The following is a 21319-nucleotide window of genomic DNA, read 5'->3' as shown; positions in this document are numbered from 1 at the left end:
TTGTTCTACCTGCTCTTTCCCTAACATTTGTGACAAAAGAAGTGGTCATATAATCCTATTATCTGTCATTCACCATATGACACAGTATGGCCCAGTATTTCAACCAGATATTAGATTCCTTAATATTCAACCTGATTCCTCCTACCTTGTTAACAGGTGAGGAGATCTCATCTTCTTGGGGTCTTTTCAGTCCTCTCTTTAAAATGCTGGTGGATGGAGAAGCCAATGGGGACCAGACACATCGTGTTTGCATACCACTAGGGCTGTCATTTGCTGACAAAAGTAAAGGATCAAGTTCCCTTAATTTTTGAGGAGATGCATTATTGTCTTCTGTTACCAGTTCAGAGATAGTTGTTTCAGATATTAAAGACTGTAATGTTTCCTCTATTGTCTCTGAAGTCTGATGAACTTCCTGTAAAGTATCCTTTGCTACTTCCATTTGATTGTCATCTAATTCCATTTCTTCAGATTTATTAAGTTCAATATTAGTTTCAGTTGAATTACACTCAATCTTTCCTTCTTCAGAGTTCATTTCAAGTGTGCCAGGAACAAAGTCAGTTTCTACATTCAATCTTTCTGTTTGAGCTTCTTCTGGCTTAGAGGTTTTGGTACTCCTGTCCCTGTCCTTTGTTTCCTCGACATTGTCAGTTTCAGTATTTACCTGATCAATTACTGTTTTTTCATAATTTTCCATTTCAAAATTGATTTCTTCAGGTGAGCCTAGATTAGACTCATTATTTCCTCCACCTAGTTCCCCATCTGCTTTCTGTTCAGAAATCTTAGTATGAGAGTTCACATTTATAGGTGTGGCATTATCAGAAAAACCAATACCCGAGTTGTATTCCTGTTCTACAGCTGCTTCAGCATTCTCTTCTTCGGCTTCAGGTATGTCACTTTTAGTATTTCCCGCTACTGCCATTTCTTCAGAAGTATCCATTTTGGCATTCTTTTGTTCAGATTTTTCTTCTTCTATGCTAGCTTCAAATCTATTGTTTTCTATATCCAATTCCATAGCTTCTACTTCTTCAGGATTTGGTCCCATTGTTACTTTACATGCATTTCCTTCAACATTAACAATGTGAATTTCTCCTGGGGTAACTTCTGGTTTCCTTTTTATGGTGTCCAAAGGAGAACATTGCTGTGAAATGTCCATGGAATCACATAAGCATGGGCCCACAGCTTTTAATATATTAGATGGCTCTGCACTTTCAAGAGACGTTGTTATACTAGAATTCACATCACAAGTCCCCTCTTTAACATTTACTATTTCAGGAGAAACAGATTTTTCAGTAGTATTTTCTTTTAATTCAGTTTCAGGTGCAATCAAAACATCATTTATAGTATCATTCTCCTCCTTGAGGCCCAAGTGAAAACTCACACTGGCATGTTCATCAAAAATTTTTACTTCAGAATTAAGATTAGCACTGCACGTTTTTGATGCAGTTCCAGGTGTCTCCATCTCTGCCTTTGTTTCACTGCTCTTTTCATCATCATTTTCTGTGTTCTTTAACCCAATAAATGAATTTTCCTGAGGCTGTGATTTTTCCCCACAGCAGTCACAACCTTTAGATCGCCTGACCCTCCTACTTCTCTTGTGCTGGCATTCGAGAATTTGGACACTTTTTTCAGAAAGCGGGGCGATGCTTGATGTCCCTACTTTTGAACATTCTCCCACACTACCATCAGAATCCCCCTTATGTAACCTCTTATTGGCATTTCTAGTCCTTAGATTTGATTCCTGCACCGGTGACCATGTAAAGGAATTTTCTGTGCATTTGCTAGCCTTACTTTTTCCTTCACATGTATTCGATACATTGTCAGAAACTTGTAACAAATCTGAAGATATTTTAGACTCCTGTGGTGGTACCACAGTACTTTCACCTGTTTCACAAATCTGAGACTTCATATCTAGTTCAGAAAATGCTTTAGACTCAGGCAACTGATTTTCAGCTTTTATACACTCCTGTTGTACCATTTTTTCTTCTTGTTCTTCCATGTCAACACTGTCATTACTTTTGTTTTTCCACTTTCCAGATCTCTTCTTCCTAGAACCTTCTTCTTTTGCCTCAGAACTATCAGATTCTGAGTTCTCGATGCTGGAAAGCAAACCCTGAGATGCTCTTCTTGTTTGGTAACGTGTTCGTCCCCTTACAGGTTTCTCAGAGGACTTATCAGCAACGTTCTGGGCACCATCTCCTTCAGAACTAATATTCTCAATGTCTGTTTTTCTTTTATTTTGGTCAATTTCAGCATTCACACTGGTTTCCCCCAAAGTCTTCTCATGCAAATTATTTCCTTTCTCAACTAAATTTTCCTGTTCTGTATGTTCAGAAGTCAGTTTTTGCTTAGGCAACACATCATCTTTTACATGCAATGGACTCTTTTGAAGAGTTTTTTCTTCTTCCTTCCGTCTTTCCTTTTTTTGGTGACTATTTTCTTTATCTTGGCTATCAGTAGTAGACTCTACTATTTCTGAACGTCGCCTTGAAGATCGTCTAAGGGTTTTTTGGGTTGAAGTTATCTGAACCTGATTCTCTTCATTTACCATATGATCTGCTGGTATTATGATAGGGGGTGTATTTTCTTTGGATTCCAAATTAATACACCCATTTTTCTCTTCTATACTATTACTTTCCAATAATACTGCATTTTCCATTGTTGATTTAGGCTTTGTATCTTCATACTCTACTACAGATTCAGAAAGATGATCCTGAGTATTCTGTACACATTCTGTTTGATTAACTAAACCAGGTGGGTTTTTTCCTAAGGCTATCATGTCTTCAGTAGATTCCTGAGTATTTTCCTCTTCTTCAGATTTCACTAAGGGCTTAGACTTTTTATTCCCTGAATGCTCAGCTTTACCAGATCTCCGGCTTGATCTCTTAATTCCATTCACCACCTTTTCTGAATCAGATTTTGATCGAGTCACTTCTCTTTTCTTTGTTTTTAGAATAGTATCTGTTTTAGTCATGATTTCCTGGTTATTTTTCATTGTAACAACTGATGATATATTATTCAAAGGGGATGGGCTGAAAGGTCTATTTTCTGAACCATCAAACTTCTCCAAGGTAATAAACGTTTGCCTTCGACTTGTAGGCTGTGGGGGAGTTCCAGAAATAGAGGCATTAGAAACTGAACTGTTGATGACAAATGAATTTTCTGCATTAGGTGTACATTCAGTTGAAGTTTTCTTTGATGAAGTTAAGGTGATTTTTCTGACATCACTATCACTCATTAATACTTCTGGATTGGTTTCATCAATAGAACTACACTCATTATTTGAAACAGAAGCCTTTTCAAGATGTTCATCCATACCACAGTTTTCCATGCTATCTTGAGGAATGATGTTCTCCATTTGCTCCTCCTGTACAGAAGTATATATAAATTAAACAGCAAATAAATTTAATTCTAAGGAAAATTGAATTCAATTTCAGTAATACAAACACAATCACTGACTTAACAAAATGCAAATACTCTAAAAGTAACGGCAGATGCCCATTAATGTGCTCATAATAAATATTTAATAAAAGTCAAATGCATTTAAATACACACACACAAACACACACATACTACAATTCTGTTAGTGTATGACTAGAAGTTAAGATTATAAAATAAACCTTAAAATTAATAAAATGAAGACACCCCAACCCTGTCACAGTTTCCAAAAATTTAAGACATTCCTAATGGAAGGGTGATTGTAAAAACCCTGAAACATGAAATACTGAATATACCTTAATCATCACTTCAGAATCTTCCTTTGGTTTTTCACTTGAAGTAAGAATTTCCCTGAGATAAATAATTGTATGTATTAGAATTGTAGTTACTTAAAAACCACAGGAAAAATTGTTATATAAGTTTGAAAGTTTTCATACTTACACAGACTCTTCCTGACTATCATGACTAGAAAATAAGATATCTTGTGAAACATCCAGATTATTATACATGGCAGGAATATCACACCTGAAAAATATTTTATGTAACTTTATAAATCTGATGCTATGCTTACAATCAGAAATTCATTACGATCTACCAAATTATCTTATTTCTCATGAGCTTATCTTCCCCTACAACCTACCTCAACAAAGGAAATCGGTTTAGGTACATTTGTCACACTATTAGGTAGCTTTATGTATTATGAAATATAGTAAACAGTAATTTCCCCATTAAAATTTACAATAGATAGGGTCAATGGCAGATGGCTGGTCTGGCATGTGAGGCCCTAGGTTTAATCCCAAACACAACAAAAACAATCAATTTCTAAACACATTATGCAACAACAAATTTGCAATTTCCTACATGAAATCTAAGCACAAATAATCAATTTCCAGTTCAAAATAAAAGGCCTACAAACCGCTTTGTTTTGAGTACTTCTTTTTGATGTTCAGTCAAAATTCTTTCCTTTGCTTCTTTTCCTTCTGGAGGAATAAACACAAAGTCAGAAGACTTTTCCTCTTCCAACAGCATTTCAGTTTTTACTTTTGGAGATGAAGATTCTAATTTGAGCTGCAGATTTTTAAAAAATAAATGTATATTTTCAGTTCCAACATTATTTTCCAATGATTTCTAGTCACTTCTAACACTGACATAGTTTTTCAAAAGTTGTGGTGTGTAAGTCCATTTAATATTCAAAATAACAAATTACTATAATATTCTTCACTATTTTTCTATTTCTAATAAATGTTAAGAAAAGAAAATTAGGCCTCTTTAAAAAGGAGGCAAATCTGTATTTAACTTTACAGCATGGGAAGATATGTTTTTTAGGCAAACACAGAAATCAAACATAGAAATCAACTGGCTTAGAAGGAGGAGAGTATATATATCTACCATTCCTAGCTATAACAATGAACTAGTCAAGTAAAACTGCCAATATATTATATCCTACATACCAGTAATACTATGTTTGATACTATGCTGTCTTACAAATTTTCACTGCATCACTGTTTTCATTCTATTTTTAGCAGTCATATATAAGAATGTTTTAGTCTTCAGAAATTTGTCTTTCATTTTGCCAGAGTTATGGTCTCAAGATTCTATAAAAACCCTTATTGGCTTATTGGTTAGAGATTATTAAAGAGACTTCCTGTTGTGTGAAAGTAACTAGCAGCTAAAAATATTTCTTATAGATTTTTGACATTAAAGCAAATGTCTTGGCTAGCATTATTCTCTTTCTATTCCAATTATTAAGTTCTATAATAACAACAATTCTAAAATGTTCTCTAATACTACCTATTTTAGTCACTGGGACCTACAGTCATCTTATCTTATGGAGGCTATTGCCAGGAATAAATTACATGTAATATCAAGTATTACATTGAGGCTACATAGATTTACCTTTACTGAGAAGGAATCAACACCTCCATTTTCCAGATTTTCATGCTACGCTATCACTTTGTAGAACCTAACCAATTCTCACCATCCCATCTTTATTTAAGTTAATTATCGATTTCCCTTCCAATTAAAAGTTGTACGTTCTTAAGGTACCATATGCTTTATTTACAAAAATTCTATTAAATACAACTTTAAAAACATACTTTAACTGATGGTTTCATATTTTCTTTCTTATCCTTAGTTTGTGTCAAAAAGGAATCTCTTTTTCCACTTGATTTTTTTTCCATACCACTTATCTTCACATTTAATTGTGAGTTTTCCATCTGTTTTATTAGAAATAAAACAATTCCATTAAGGACAACTCTACTATTTTCATTTCTTTTCATATCTAATAATTACAGTCTACTAAATAACTTATTTTGAACATACGACATAAGACATACTACATAAATATCACAGTAGGAATCAACTGCTGAACTCAAATACTGCACCTATTACTGGAAATGTATCAAAGAGAAAAATAAAAGCTATAAAACTTTCAACATTTAAGAATAAAAGAAGGCTAAAAAAGCAAACAGAGAATGTTAATGCAGGAAGCTAATTCTCTCTCATACCTGAATATATGGCTTCAGGAGGCTAAATTACACTGAACAAGAAAGTATTTGGTAAGGATTTTTTTCAACAAAAGGAAAACAGTGTACAGTTACTGATATTTTTTCCTTAATGATTCTAAACACACAAAAAGTAGCTATATGACATCTGTTGCTGAGCAGAAAAACATTTTCTAAGAATGTTCTACTTCTTGAGAATACTGTATCCATGCTTTATGTCTCTCAATTCCTATATATTTAGGGAGAAATCAAATATTAGTCAAAGTAACCTTGGTTCTAAGGGTGATGTGATAGTAAAGATTTATTTTTTCTCACAGAAGAAGTGAGAAATTTGATACAAAGAAATGAAATAATGAACGGTAGCTCTTGCTTAGGTGTGAAGACTTTAGTAACTACTATTTCTAGTTTTTCCAAAATAATTCTATTCATGTGTTTTAACAATTATAATGTTTATAAAAGAGTACATACAAGGTACATGAGTTGCAGGTTATTTACATGAATATTTCTCTAGAGAAGACTTTTACCTTTAATTATACTAGTATTTCAGGCCAAACAACTCTGTAAGTACATATGGGGGGAGGAGAGGAATCATGTTAGGGAACTCATGTCTGTTCAGGTTCTGCTTATTTATCAATTAATTACAATAAACAAATCATTAAACACCAAAAATTTAAAAAGAAAAATGACAAAAACAACCAACTCACTACATCTGAATATGGTCCACTGGATTCTTCCATCATTTCGACACTTTCCAAACCAGGCAACAGAAGTAAAAATGTCTGTTTGGCTTGTCTTAGTACTGGTCTTTAAAAAAAGTACATAAATATATATACATTGAGTCAAGTGTACTGGTAAGCACTGGTGATGTTAACAAGCACTGTAAAATAAATACATGTGTATATGTGTATACACACTCTTTCTAACACTACTGGGAACTGAACTCAGGGGCACTCTACCACTGAGCCACAACCCTAGCCCATTCTGTGTTTATTTTGAGACAGGGAGGGGCTTGATAAGTTGCCTAGGCTGTCTTTGAACTTGCAAACCTCCTGCCTTAGCCTCCCTATTCACTGGAATTACACGTATGAGCTACCACATCAGGCTAGAGTACATTCATTATAGGTACTTAAATTTTTAAGAAGCAAATGAAAATTGGCTTAAAGCTTAAAGACTGTACTATACATATAAAATATAAAAGTGGGAGAAATTAGACATTATTTGAATTTTTCTCTGTACTTGAGTATTCCAATTTTCATCTTTAAAATTTGTCAGTTTCCAAAATTTTAATCATGGAAAAATTCAAACAGAAGTCAAATATTATAGTAAGCACTCATATGTAGCTTTGAAAATCAGTATCTTGTCCTTCTAGTTTCTTCTATTTAGGATAATTTTAAATTATTTTTGTAGGTTTCTAAAACCAAAGTTACTCTAAGACCCAACAAAAATATTAAACAATGTTTAGTAATTACCAAGCAATCCAAATGAGAAGTATAAAAATCTCATGTAGTGACTCCCATACTAAAAGATTATCTTAATACCAAAAAACCCATTTATATTATCATAACGGAATATATAAAAATGTGTTATTGCATACTTTAATTCTTCAGGATAAGTCAACATTGTCGCTTTAGCAAATGTGGCATTCCAGAACTGAGCACTTTGTTTTCGAATCTGTTTATTCTTATGCAAAAATATTACACATAGTAGTGGAGAAAGCTGTTCAAGGAGTTCACTATCATAAGTTCCAGTGTAGTTATACTGTAGACAAGCAGTAATTTCTCCTAATAGCTTTTCTAACTAGGAAAAAAGAAAAAATAAGAACAAAAAGTATACTAAATATTAACTTGCAGAACATTTTGCTATTTCGATTTTTAAATTCTCAATGATTTTAAACAATACTCCCCACCCCGTCACTGTATTTATCTCTCTTTATATGGTGACAAAATATCTGGTAAATTTACTTTATCAATAAGCCAACTCAATTTTGAATGTATTCCCATTGACAGGGAAAAAATGTTTTTATATCAATTTAAGAAGAATTAATAATTGTCTACATATTCTTCACCTACAGAATTTTGGGCCTGACTGAGCTCATAAATAAAGAGATGACATGAATTCTATGAATTTAAACTAGTCTTATTAATCCCATTTTAAAAGAAAATCTACTTAAGAATGTGTCATATTATTTCATTTTATTAAATATTCATTTAAAATATGCAGAATTATATATAATGTAAATGAACATCTAAATCCTATTTTCTCATTATGAAGATTTATGTTTTATGAACAATTTTCTATTGTTACCTTGTTGTTCAGACAACTATACACTTTCGGAACTTCATCAAGTCTAAAATGGAAAACACAAAAGAGAGGACCATTTATACTTTAGAAATTTAACACTGTAATATCTATCAGATAAAACCTGAAAATGAGGTTACTATAGTGATAAAAACAAAGGTATATATAAAACACTGTAGTGATATAAACACCGTTCCCCAGACTTAACAACGAAAAAAACTACCACACATTTAAACAAGGAAAAACCCCAACTTTAAAAAATGAATCACAGAAAACACAGCAGACCTCAAAGTGTTTGTACTAGTTTCCTGTTTCTGTACATTTTTAAAACAAATTATTTTTAATAAAGCAAGAATTAAAATAATGTGAAAAGCTAGTTAAGTTTATGAATTTTTGTTTCTACTTCATAAAATCTTGTTACCTAATTCTTCTCCATAAATTTATAAAAGACAAACTATTATGACTGAACCACATAAACTTGCTATAAGAATAATGAGAAATTCTTTCAAAGTGCTTTATAAGTATGTTATTGGGGAATTTTTCAGGTTCTTGGGCACTGCTTAATTCCTTTCAAATATAAAAGGTAATGTACATTAATTTGAACTTTTAGAGGATAATTCCAAAACTTAATTTAACTCCATATACTCTGAACCAACATTTTCACTTAAAGAATCTACAGAATTAGTAGCCAACATTGTCAATGACTTATATTTTATGATAAAGAAACCACTTTTGTCCACCAATCAAACTGTATAAAAAGGTGAATGAAATCCTCTGCAGACATTTTAGAGAATAAAATTCTTATGTGTACAAGTAAAACAGTATAGTAGATATACAACATATGCTTAATTTCAGGTTAACATGGCAAGTGTGCTTTTTATCCATTTTAAATTTAGTAGTATACTTATTTGCCTAAGCAATTCTGAAAAAAACATGCATTTAATTGAAAAGAGAAAGAGAAATATGCAAAATAAAAGGACTTTCAATTCTACCTCAAAGTTCTACACTATTTGAGCTATCTTTTTTAACAAAACATTTTAATATATTACTCTGTCTAAATTGCCAAGATTACCATCCATAACAACGAAACTGGTAAGAAAACAAAAGTTGCTACATATATTTAAAATGCACAAATTTAATTCAAAGCAACTAAGCAAAAAATACTTACTTTGAATTTTCATAAAATAATGCCAGGGCTCTTGTTAAAGTTGCAAATATTTTTCGGATCATAGAAGGCAAAGAAATACGTCCAAAAATACTCAAAAGCATGCTGATGATTGAGGTGCCAATAGCAAGTAGAGTATCAGAATGTACTTCTTTGAAGCTCAGAGTGTGGAAAGAATAGATCACTTTCACAATAATTTTAAATAAAGAAGCCAATTTCCCTAAGGGCTCCTTCTTCTTTTTGGACCAATCTGAAGATCTCTGTGGTGCTAAGACATAATTAAACTGATCAGAAACTGAAGTACTTAGAAAATAGTGTAATAATGTCTGCATGTAGAAATTTTTTTCTCACATTTAATAGCTAGATACATCAAATACATGTGTATTTGACACTCCAAAAACACCCTAAAAATGACACACCATTAGTGGTTAAATATCTATCACTATATTATCTTTACAAATGAAAATCAAATGACAACAGAAAATGATATCAAATGTAGAATAAGAACACCAGAGTCTCTATTTTCCAAGAAATTCTAAAGTAATTTCAAATTCTTGTACTTCTCAAAATTTCAACAATTATTTATTTTTCATCAACTATTTTTAAGAAAGTACAAAATCATCTGGGTATGTTGGTATATCCAACCATCTCAACAATTTGGGAGGCTGGGGCAGGAAGATCAAAAATTCTGGGCTAGTCTCAACTTACTGAGATCCTGCCTTAAAATAAGAACAAATAACTAGTACCTACTTTCTAATTTAAAGAAAAAGATTTGTTGTAAAAACACTGACTTTCCTTTGTACTCTTCTTAGATTGCCTCTTTCCAATTCAATTACAAGAATCAACCCATGCCACTCTTGCCCTGGAAAAAAAAAAAATCATACCCGTTCCAAAATGTCTATTTCTCTCAAAAAATCCATTTTTGTTAAGTCAGGAGATCACAGATTTAAGAGCAAGCTCTAATCCAGGACTTATTAATTAAAAATTAATCTCATGGTAAAATGGGGGAAAAAAAGTGTTGCTAATAAAGGAAGTCAGCCTTCCTGCCTTCCTAACTTAAAATCAGTTTCTTAGACATGAATACATGAGTGTGTACGTACACACACACACACACACACACACACACACACACAACCCAGAAATTCTTGGACAGAATGTTAAGTCTATGTATCGGGAAACTGGTTATATACCAGTGACTAAATATATTGAGATTAACAACAAATAGGTTTCTCGCAGTTAAAGAGTAGTTAAGTACAAAGAGAGAAAGACGAAAAATATGAAGAAAATGGTGGGGTATGTAGATGGTAACAAGAAGTACATCAAGAGAAGCAGGTAGTCAGGCCAAGATGGGCAACTTTGTGAGACCATCTAAAACTAGAAAATAAAAAGGGGTTGTGATAAGTTCAGTGGCAGAATACAATGGGTTCACAATCCCCATTACTGGAGAAAACAAAGCAAAACAGATTAACAGCTATGAGATCATACACCTCTATTTTTCATTTCAACTCTGTCCACTCAGAGAATCCAGGAACAACATCTTACTAGCAATAAACGATCTTGGTTTCTAAAATGCCCATCTTGGCTAAGAGGAACCACATTCCCTGGAGAATGGACTATTCTAGGCTGTAGGCAAAGTACAAGGTGAAGTTGAATATCTCATGCCAAAGTTCTCTAACAAGAATGGGGATGTGTCAAAAGGTTATAGGAGACAACTTGATGGTGAACTTTAATGACTCAATTTGGGCATAAAGATAAAGAATAGTAACTGAAACAAAATGGAAACCCAGGAGTCCATACTGATAAAAATAATTTAGGATATTAGAAGGTTTATCTTACATTAGTAGTCACCTACACTGTAACTATCTAATGCCTAAGGTTCAATAAATAATTGTAGAATGATTTAAAGTAATTAAAATAGGAATTACTGTTAGAATTAATGTAACTGATACAAGAGATATTATCTTAATAAACTAATATAATCAAATGAAACAACATGTACATTGTTTCAGGAATCATAATAGTGTTTTAGGCAAGGAGCATCAAGGGCTGATCAATCATGGGTGAAAACTTCCTAAAGAACAGGATATTGCCTCGCACAGTGGCACATGACTAATTCCAGTCACTCAGGAGGCTAAGGCAGAAGGACTGCAAAATCAAGGCCAGCCTAGCAACTTAGCAAGACCCTGTCTCAAAATAAGAAATAAAAAAGGACTGCAGATGTAATCAGTAGTAAAATGCCCTGGATTCAATTCTTAGTACCAAATAAATAGAAAACCCAGGATATTTATATTTACATAGTCTCACAAATCGTCTGTCACAAAATATTCACTAGAAAATATTTAGTAATTAACTTTACTGTAGAAATTTGTCACATATCATTTCAACCAAAAAGTAAAAGTTGTCATCATCAGTAAGTAATTCCAAATAAGCTGCTTAAGTGCTCCATTTTTTTTTTTTTTTTTTGCAGGGGGAGGGGGTATACCAGGGATTGAACTCAATAGCAAATGACCACTGAGACACATCCTCAGCCCTATTTTATACTGTATTTGGAGACAGGGTCTCACTGAGTTCCTCAGGGCCTTGCTAAGTTGCTGAGGTTGGCTCTGAACTTGTAATCCTCCTGCCTCAGTTTCTCAAGCCGCTGAGATTACAGGCATGTGCCACCATGCTTGCCCCTTAAGTACTCTATTTTTAAGGGGCATGAAAGATATGTTCCAGATTGTTCCATAGTCTGACATATTTTCAAAGAATAAAATGTATATTGGTTATGTATAGTAGTGAACACCTGTAATCTCAATGGTTTAGGCAGCTGAGGCAAGAGGATTGCAAGTTCAAAACCAGCGGGGGGGCGGTGGTGGTTGTTGTAAATCAATGGCAGAGTGCTTGCCTCATATGTGTGAGTCACCGGTTCGATCCTCAATACCACATAAGAATAAATAAAAAAATATACTGTGTCCATCTACAACTAAAAACAAACAAACAAAAAAAAAACAGCCTCAGAAACTTAGCGAGGCCCTGAGCAACTCAGCAACACCCTATCTCTAAATAAAATATTAAAAAAGGGGTGGGGATATCTCTCAGCAGTTAAGCACTCCTGGGGTTCAATCCCTGGTACAAAAAGGAAAAAAAAAGTATAATGGGGGCAATGATAAGACAAATGCAACCAATTTATAATGAAGGAATCTGAGAAAAGAATATGAAGTCTGTATGTGTAATTCTAGCAAAGTTTCTCTAAATTTAAGATGACTGTAAGTCATCTAAAAATTCCAAAGAGATTCTGATGTACAGCCCTGGATAGTAACTATAGCCTTTCTGCAAGTTCTTATTTTCTGTTTCTGCTTCAAAAGTTCTACAAGAAGATTTTGAAATCGTATTCCATGAATTTAAAAAGCAAAGGGATCTCTGGTTCTGTTCTAGACAAACATGGAATGAAATACCCAAGAGAACTTTGTAATTGTGGGTTTACAAATCATGAATACTTCTGATATTCAGAAAAATGTGATTTTTCAGAAGTACCCAACATGGCTAAAATGATATCAATACGGGGCTAATCATCTTGGTCCTATGTAATTCCAAAGGTTTATGAAATGATTTTTTTTCTTTTTTGGTACTGGGGATTGAACTCAGGGACACTCAACCACTGAGCCACATTCCCACCCTATTTGTATTTTAAAGACAGAGTCTCACTGAGTTGCTTAGTGCCTTGCTTTTGCATAGGTTGGCTTTGAACTCTGGATCCTCCTGCCTCAGCCTCCTGAGCCGCTGGGATTACTGGCATGCGCCACCACTCCTGGCTAACATTACATTTTACAATCATTCTATATGTTATAGTGCTCAAAAATAGTTTTATTTTTGTGACTTTGACACAATAAGATTAGGTCCTGCTCAGTATACAAGGACAACTGAAATTTACTGCAAGCACATCTATAACCTATTTTTGTTAAATTCAGGCTGGGATGTTCTGACCTATAAAATACTTCTAGATATGTAACATGTTAGTCTTATTCAGTTTAGTAAGATCTGTAAAACAAAAAAATTCTAAAAGCATTCTAGGTGTGTTTCACAAATTTTTACATTAATTCATTAATGACATCATAATAGTGGGAAATTGTTTTTAAAACAGAAAAACATAATAAAGCTCAACATCGACTAACATTTCTATTAACATCAGGTAATCCTCTCCTATATGGTTTATATAAACCCAGATGGGTACATTTTATTTCAAAAACGATAAATTATGCCAGACTTAATGGTGCACGCCTGTAATCACAGCAACCTGGGAGGTTGAGGAAAGAGGATTGCAAGTTTGAGGCCAGTCTCAGTAACTTACAGTAACTTAGTGGGACCCTGTCTCAAAACAAAAAAATTACAAAGGGCTGGGGATATAGCTCAGTGGCATCCCTGGATTCAATCCCCTGTGCCAAAAGATAACTTGTTAAAATTCCAATTGTCCAATTTAAGCAAAAATGGTAAAAATTGCATTCACTATGTAATTTTTAATTTCTTAGAAACCAAAATCAACTGATTTAATGATTCTAACTTTAATACCAATTAAATGATTATTTAAAAATAAAATTTTTAAAATTAGAACATTTAATAAAATAAAAAATTGATAAAGGGATAAAATCCTAATGGAGAACTGTTTGGTAGTTTATGAAATGTTGCAACAAATAAAAATAATGAAGATACTTACATTTAACTTTGGGCTGATATTTAATATTATATGGTGAAAAATCGATGCAATCAACCATTACAGTAATAATATGAACAATCCTGTCCAAGAACAACAAATTCTAGGGAAAAAGAGTATCATAATTAGAAATTTCCAGCTACTAGCCACCCAATAATAAGCAGCAACAACAAACAAGTATGACTTTCTTCCATAAATACCATAACACACATTCCATAGTTTTTAACTATATAAGGTATAAGTATATGGTTATAAATATTTCCCAGGTTACTATCATATACCAAATACTACACTTTATTATAAGATTCGGGGGGGGGGGGATCATTCGCCTTTAAGGTGCCCATTAAACACCTCATATGTTCAGAGTGGAAGTGCCAAGCTTAAAATGAGATGGAGCATGTTGGGGGGAATGCTGGAAATAGAACCCAAGACAGATGCTACAAGTGCTATATCACTAAGCTACATTCCTAGCCCTAGTAACTGGATTCTTCATCAAATTCTTCTTAAAAATTGAAGAAGTAAGGAAGTAGTCAATAATTCCAGTGGAAACATACAATGAAAATACTTCTAAGCTATTCCCCCAATATTCTTCCCCCCCCCCAATTCAGCTAAAATAAAAGGTCCAGACTCAAAGACTACCAAATTATGGGCGGGAGGCGGGGAGAGAAGAGCAGCAGCAGACTAAAAACAGAACAAAGAAAATTCATGGCTGATAAGTCAAAGAGAACACTTCAAAAACAATGAGCTCTCTAAACAGAACCTCGAGGAAACAAGTCACAGTGATGTTTATATAAAAGTCAAATGGTTGATTAAAAGTTTGTTGCATGTAAAGATGTATAAAACAACTGGCCAGTGTTTCTTCTCCCCTTTATCTTCCATTTGTTCACTTGACTATATAGCCTCTGCCACAGAAAGAAAACAATGCCCCTGTTATCTATGAAAATCATATGGAAGGTCTGTCCAAATGGGAAGCTTCACACTCAAAGAAAAGATGTAAAGATGTAAAAGCTAGGAGCTTCCTCCCTGCTCACAATTATAAAGTAAAAGATGACCGTAAACACAATTTTACCACTAAAGCCAGAAAAAGAAAAGTTCTCTCTTGTATTAGAAAATACATTCCTACTACCACATGTTCAATATTAATCTTTACTGACAAACACATACAATTTTGAGAAAATCCAGCACCATGATGATGAAAGTGTGATAAATACAAATTAACTTTAATCCACCAAGAGTCAATGCAAGAAATACAATATTCTCAGAGGTTGAGGGTAATCATATTCAGTGAAAACATTAAATGTAAAATCAAAACAGTTCAATACTTCTCTTAACATGTGTACTGCAAAGGAATGGGCACAGCTAGAAATAAAGCTTCAAGAAAGCAGTAACCAAACCAAAGGAAAACAAAACACACAAAACCACGTGGAAAAAGTAAAGAACATAGAAGACAAAGTCAAAGGTCCAAAAACTTTCTAAATTATACTGGGGGGGTGGGGAGATACTCAGATGTCTAGGGTCTTGGTAAGTTGCTGAGGGTAGCCTCAACCTTGCAATACTCCTGCCCCAAACTCCCTAGTCACTGGTATTACAGACATGCACCACTGGGTCTGGACCAATGTCATTTTCGTTAAAGCATTCAAAAGACCCTGAAGGGCAACCAATCTTGAGGAAAAATACCACAAATAGGAGGTATCACACATCCTGACTTAAAATATATTGCTACATAGGTATGTAATCAAACAGCTTAGTACTAGCAATGAAACAGACATATAGACCAATGGAACAAAGAGACCAGAAATAAATTCTCACATGTGTGCTCCTACAACAAGAGTGCTAACAATACACAAAGGAGAAAAGGTGGTCTCTTTAATAAATTATGCCAGGAAAAACAAACGGACAAGTGCAGAAGAATAAAACTGGATCATTATCTGACACCATGTTTACTCAAAATGGAAGACTTAAATATTAATACCTAACACAATAATAAAAACAGGAATGACATCTTCACATTGGTCTTGCTAATGATTTCCTGTAAGACATCAGAAGCAAAGGCAAAAAAAGCAAATGTAGACCAACAGGATTACTTCAAACTAAAAAGATTCTGCACAGTGAAAGAAACAGCATGAAGTGACAATTTATGGAAAAATATACATGCAAACCATATTTAATTGAATACCTAAATTACATAAGGGGCTCAAATAACCCAATATTAAGAAAACAAATAACCGAACATTAAAATGAATAGAAAATCTAGATAAACATTTCTCAAACTGGATGTGATAATGCACACCTATAATCCCAGTGATTTCAATCCCTGGGACTGAAGGGATTTCCCTGGGGATTGAAGCCTCTAGTTTCAATCCCCTGTAACAAACGAACAAAAACCCCCAGATTACTCAAAAATAAACACAGCCCAGCAAGTGGTGACTACCTATAATTTCAGCAACTCAGGAGACTGAGACAGCAATTTCAAGTTTGAGGCCCATCGGGGCAACTTAGTAAGACTGTCTGAAAATAAACAGAGTTGGAATATGAGCTCAGCAGTAGAGCAATTGCCTGTGTCAGCAAGGCCCTGGGTTCAATACCCAATTGGGGGGGTGGGAGGGAGATACATACAAATGGCCAGCAGTTATGTATGAAAACGCAATCAACATTAGTACCAGAGAAATGAAAATCAAAGAGATCACCTTATATCTGTTAAGAGTGGCTATTTTCAAAAATAAAAAATTCAGATCTCTATTTTGAGAAACATATCAGTTGTTGGGTAGGATGTGGAAAAAAAGAGTCTCTGTATACTGTGGGAATGAAAACTGGTCCAGTTACTACAGACAACATATGGAGATTCTTTAAAAAATTAAACTATCAACGCACAGTTACTTGGGAGACTGTGGCAGAAGGCCAGTTTGAGACCAGGAGTTCCATGCCTACTGGGGCAGTTTACGAGATCCCTTCTTAAGCTGTAAGGTAACTTGGGGAGGTAATGGATATTTATGACATCGTAATGATGATTGTATTATATATTAACAACTTTCTACATTTTCTTTTCCAGAACTGGGGACTGCATCTGGGATTACAAGCATGTGCCACCACACTCAGCTGAACAACTTTTTATATGTAAAACATATCTCAATAAAGTAGTATAAAACAACTGTGATACAAATTTTCTTATCCCTAACTCTGCTAACTAACCAAGTAATTATTTACACAAAGACAGGAAGATAGTAGTCATGCATTTCTAAAAGTTGACAATTATTCTGTTTCCTCATAAAGAATAAAATATGAAGTAAACCGAGAAAAAAATAGGATGCAAAAAACAAAGCTGAGCAGAAAAACCAATGAAACATTAAACAGATCATGTCAGTACCATCTTTAATGGGGTGGGGGGTGCATTTTCCAAGACTTACAGAATCCTTCAGAATAATGTAGGTACTCTAAAATTCAAAAATATCAACAAAACCTGAAATGTGTTAAGACCCATAAGAATGTGTGGGGTGAAATCCTACCAGGTTTTTATCTCCTGGGATATTATGGACATCAACTTCAAATTTGATGGAAAAAAACCTTTAAAACATAGCATCTCAAAGAAATAAGAAATTACTGGCAATAGACATATATTTAAATTTGAAGAGGAAAGAGGAACTTTTACAGTCAGCTCTCTGGCTAAGGGTGGTGCCATATGCATGTAATACCAATGACTCATGAGATTGAGGTAGTAGGATCACAACTTCAAGCCTGCCCTCAATCACTTAGGGAGCCCTTCAGCAACTTAGTGAGACACTTTATTAAAAATAAAAGGATCTACTCAATGGTAAAGTCCCCTGGGTTCAATTCCCTGTACTTCCTCCCTCTGCGCGCGCGCGCGCGCGCACACACACACACACACAGTTTGTCAGTACTCTATATCCATTGGTTCTTCACCTGCAATTTGAACCAACTACAGATCAAAGACACACTCATGCCTTGCTTGATGATGGCTATAGGTCAATGACAGATCACTTAATTTAACAGAGATCCTGTTAAGAGCACCCAAGAGCTGAAAAATTCCTATAACCCTCTGTGACAATGCAGCAATCAATATTGTAACGCATTACATCCTCATGGTGACGCTGGTATCAAGATACATACTGTGCTTACCAGTAACAAAAAAGTATGGCATGTATATGTAGAGGACATAATGCTTGATATCATGTTTGCTACTACTTTATGTATTTACTATACTACACATTCTATCACTGGAGTGTACTTCTACTTTCTACATGATCTTAAGTTTGCTCTATTGATTTTCACATGATGAAACTGCCCTAAGGACACATTTCTCAGATGGTATTACCTCATTAAGTGATGTACAAATATATTTCAGGTGGAGGGAGTGTAAAAAACGAAATCTATAAGTGAACGCATATTTTTTTTCCTCATCATTATTGCCTAATACAGTATGACAACTATTTACATAGCATTAGGTATTATAAATAGTCTAGATGACTGTAAGAACACGGGGAAATGTGTGTATATTATATGCAAATACTTTCATTTTATATAAGTAACTTGAGGCTCTGTAAATTTTCAAATCCTAGGCTGCTTCTGAAACCAATTCCCCTCAAATACTAAGCAATGACTACTTTGAAGACCAAAAACTGCTGGGTGTGGCTGCACATGCCTTTAATCCCAGTGATTCAGGAAGGTAGGAGGAATCAAAGTTCAAGGCCAGCCTGGGCAACTTAACAAGACCTCAGCAGCTTAGCAAGATCCTGTTTTCAAATAAAAATTATATAAAAAAGACTGAGAGGGTAGCTCAGTGGTAAAAAAACAAACAAAAAATGAAAAACTTCCAAACAGATGGACTTTAAACGCCTAGCAGAGAAAGTGTCCAGGACAGCCTAGGTCTTGTATTGTTATTCTGGAATGCCACATGCAGGTACATAGCAAAATAGTAAAAGAGCTCTTGATCCTGGTACATGGACCTGAGAGCACAAAACACAAAATTGTTTCACAAAGCTCTATTTGTTTTCTGTATTAATTTGATCTCTTATAAAATAGAAGCATTAGTAAATGACAGTTCTAAAGCATTATCTCCATTTACTTGAAAAGGATGCTTTAAATACAAAAAAATAAAACAAAAAAACAGGCCAGTATCAAAACAAACTCACTGAAAAGGATTCATCTTCCAAACTGGACATTATCTTAGAAGAAAGTTCTTCACAGCACAAATTCTCTTCTGCTGTTGCCACCAAGGCAGCACAGCGAGCAAACGCTTTATATAATTCGGACCAACTTCTAAGTAAAGTCTTCATGGTAGCCTAATAATAAAGAAATTTTATTAATACATACCCATGTTTCCAACAATAGAATCAACACATCTTTTAAGGTGTCAGAGAAGACACTAGCATAGGTAATAACTTTTCCCAATTCCCAAAAAGTTCTAATATAATTAATATCACAATATCAGTAATCAAAGGTCAAAACAAACTTCTCTCTCAACTATTTTCCTTTCCCTACACTACTAAAGTTTTATGAATTCTATTTTAGGCAAAACTATTGTTTAAGTTCATTATAAAAATCAAAAAGGCAATATTTTTAGGAAAGCACAAATTCTTTTCATATAAAAATTTGACATGGTCTTACCACAGGAAATCTCTGTATTGAAAAAATATGGTTGATTGGTAAAGTCAGTGCACCATAGATGGCACTAAAATTATGTTCTAATGCATCACCTTGATTCACTTCATTGGTCTGAAAAAAGAAAAATGAAAAAGTTATCCTGATCCCACATAGTCATATAAATATTTGTAATAGGTATAACTGTGTCCCATGCTAGTAACATTCAAGAGGTTTTGAACTCCTTCTCCTTGATAGCTATGAATATGACCTATTTGTACATAAAATCTCTGCAGATATAATCAAGTTAAGACAAAGTCATACTGTGTTAGGGTAACCCTGAATCCAATGAATGGTATCCTCATAAGGGGAAGAAAATCTGGACACAATGGCAAGATGAGGAAGAATACCATGTGAAAATCGAGGAAGAGACGAAAGTCGCATAGTCACAAGTGAAAATAAGGTTAAGGACTACCAGCTACCATCAGAAACTGAGAGGAATGGATCAGATTCTCCCTAAAAGAGCACCAGAAGGAACCAATCCTATGTAACACCTTCACTCTGAATTTCTGGCTTCTAGAAGTATGAGGGGTGTAGCTCAGTGATAGAGTGCTGTCCTGGCACCATCTCCAGCACAAAGACAATTTGTCCATGAATAGTGAACTTGTGCTCCATATTCTGTTAGTATCAACTCCTTTTTAGTATTTAAATACAAGGAATAGTAGTCAGTTCAACAGATTACTGACTATAAGGGAACATTAAATGGCTTTGAGGTAATATAGCTTCGCCATAATTTAGAACAAATTCAAGATGATCATTATTATTCACTACTGGTAACTACTGAAAGGACCCAAGATATGCAAGTATCTGTATGTATTACATGTAAGCCTTTACAATCACTATCGTAGAAAACACAGCTGCATAGAACCCTTATTAAGTTAGACTTTTTTGGTAAAGGCGGCAGACGTGCAATGAACCGAACAAAAAACCCCCAATGAAATCAATCCAGTAAGGAGAAACACCAACAGCACACACAAAAAAATGTATTATCTTCTATTCAAATTCAAAGCTCTAGCTGGGTGTGGAGGCCCAGACCTGTAAACCTAAATAAGCAAGAGAACTGCAAGCTCAAGGCCAGTCTGGACAACAACTAGAAAAGGCTGGGGATGTAGCCTAGTGGAAGAATGTTGGCCTGGCATGGCAATTATGAGACCCCAGGTACAATCCTAGACCCACCCTTCAACACACACACAAATTCAAGCTTCTATTAATATCCTGAAGTGCTCTAACAAAAAAAGAAAAACAGTTTCAAAATTTTAATGGAAATATACAGATTTATATTATACCTGATTAATCATCTCGGTTAATGGGGTGACTATAATACTCCACATTCTCCACAGATGCTCCTTGTTTTCCAATTCTTTTGCATTTTGATTAATAACATTTAATACAGAGTCACTAAAAGCTAATGGTGAAGTTGGACCAGAAAGCACACAGCCTACAAGTGTTTCAAGATTGAGAAAAAACCTAATGGAAAAAAAAAAATATGAATGCAATATTGAATATTTTTACTAAAATACATTAACTGCACATTAACAAAATACTAAAAGTAATTACAAAGAAAATAAAAAA

General features: G+C 34.2%; 1 protein-coding gene across 5 annotated transcripts in view; it reads right to left on the bottom strand.

Moving 5' to 3' along the window:
* The window catches only part of Rif1 (replication timing regulatory factor 1), a 63105-nt gene that overhangs the window by 8800 nt on the left and 32986 nt on the right, over positions 1-21319 (bottom strand). For all 5 annotated transcript variants that reach the window (XM_047544711.1, XM_047544712.1, XM_047544714.1 and 2 more), the window contains 13 exons: positions 21034-21214; positions 19715-19822; positions 19240-19389; positions 14096-14195; positions 9406-9670; positions 8244-8286; positions 7534-7736; positions 6644-6743; positions 5532-5651; positions 4352-4503; positions 3877-3960; positions 3732-3786; positions 146-3364 (listed from right to left, as the gene is read on the bottom strand). In XM_047544711.1, coding sequence (XP_047400667.1) covers positions 146-3364; positions 3732-3786; positions 3877-3960; positions 4352-4503; positions 5532-5651; positions 6644-6743; positions 7534-7736; positions 8244-8286; positions 9406-9670; positions 14096-14195; positions 19240-19389; positions 19715-19822; positions 21034-21214 — 4780 coding nt within the window. The remainder of the gene's footprint in view (positions 1-145; positions 3365-3731; positions 3787-3876; positions 3961-4351; positions 4504-5531; positions 5652-6643; positions 6744-7533; positions 7737-8243; positions 8287-9405; positions 9671-14095; positions 14196-19239; positions 19390-19714; positions 19823-21033; positions 21215-21319) is intronic.

Source organism: Sciurus carolinensis, chromosome 3 (genome assembly GCF_902686445.1).
Source record: "Sciurus carolinensis chromosome 3, mSciCar1.2, whole genome shotgun sequence".
Taxonomy (NCBI): Eukaryota; Metazoa; Chordata; class Mammalia; order Rodentia; family Sciuridae; genus Sciurus; species Sciurus carolinensis.
This window is presented reverse-complemented; position numbering and strand designations above follow the sequence as displayed.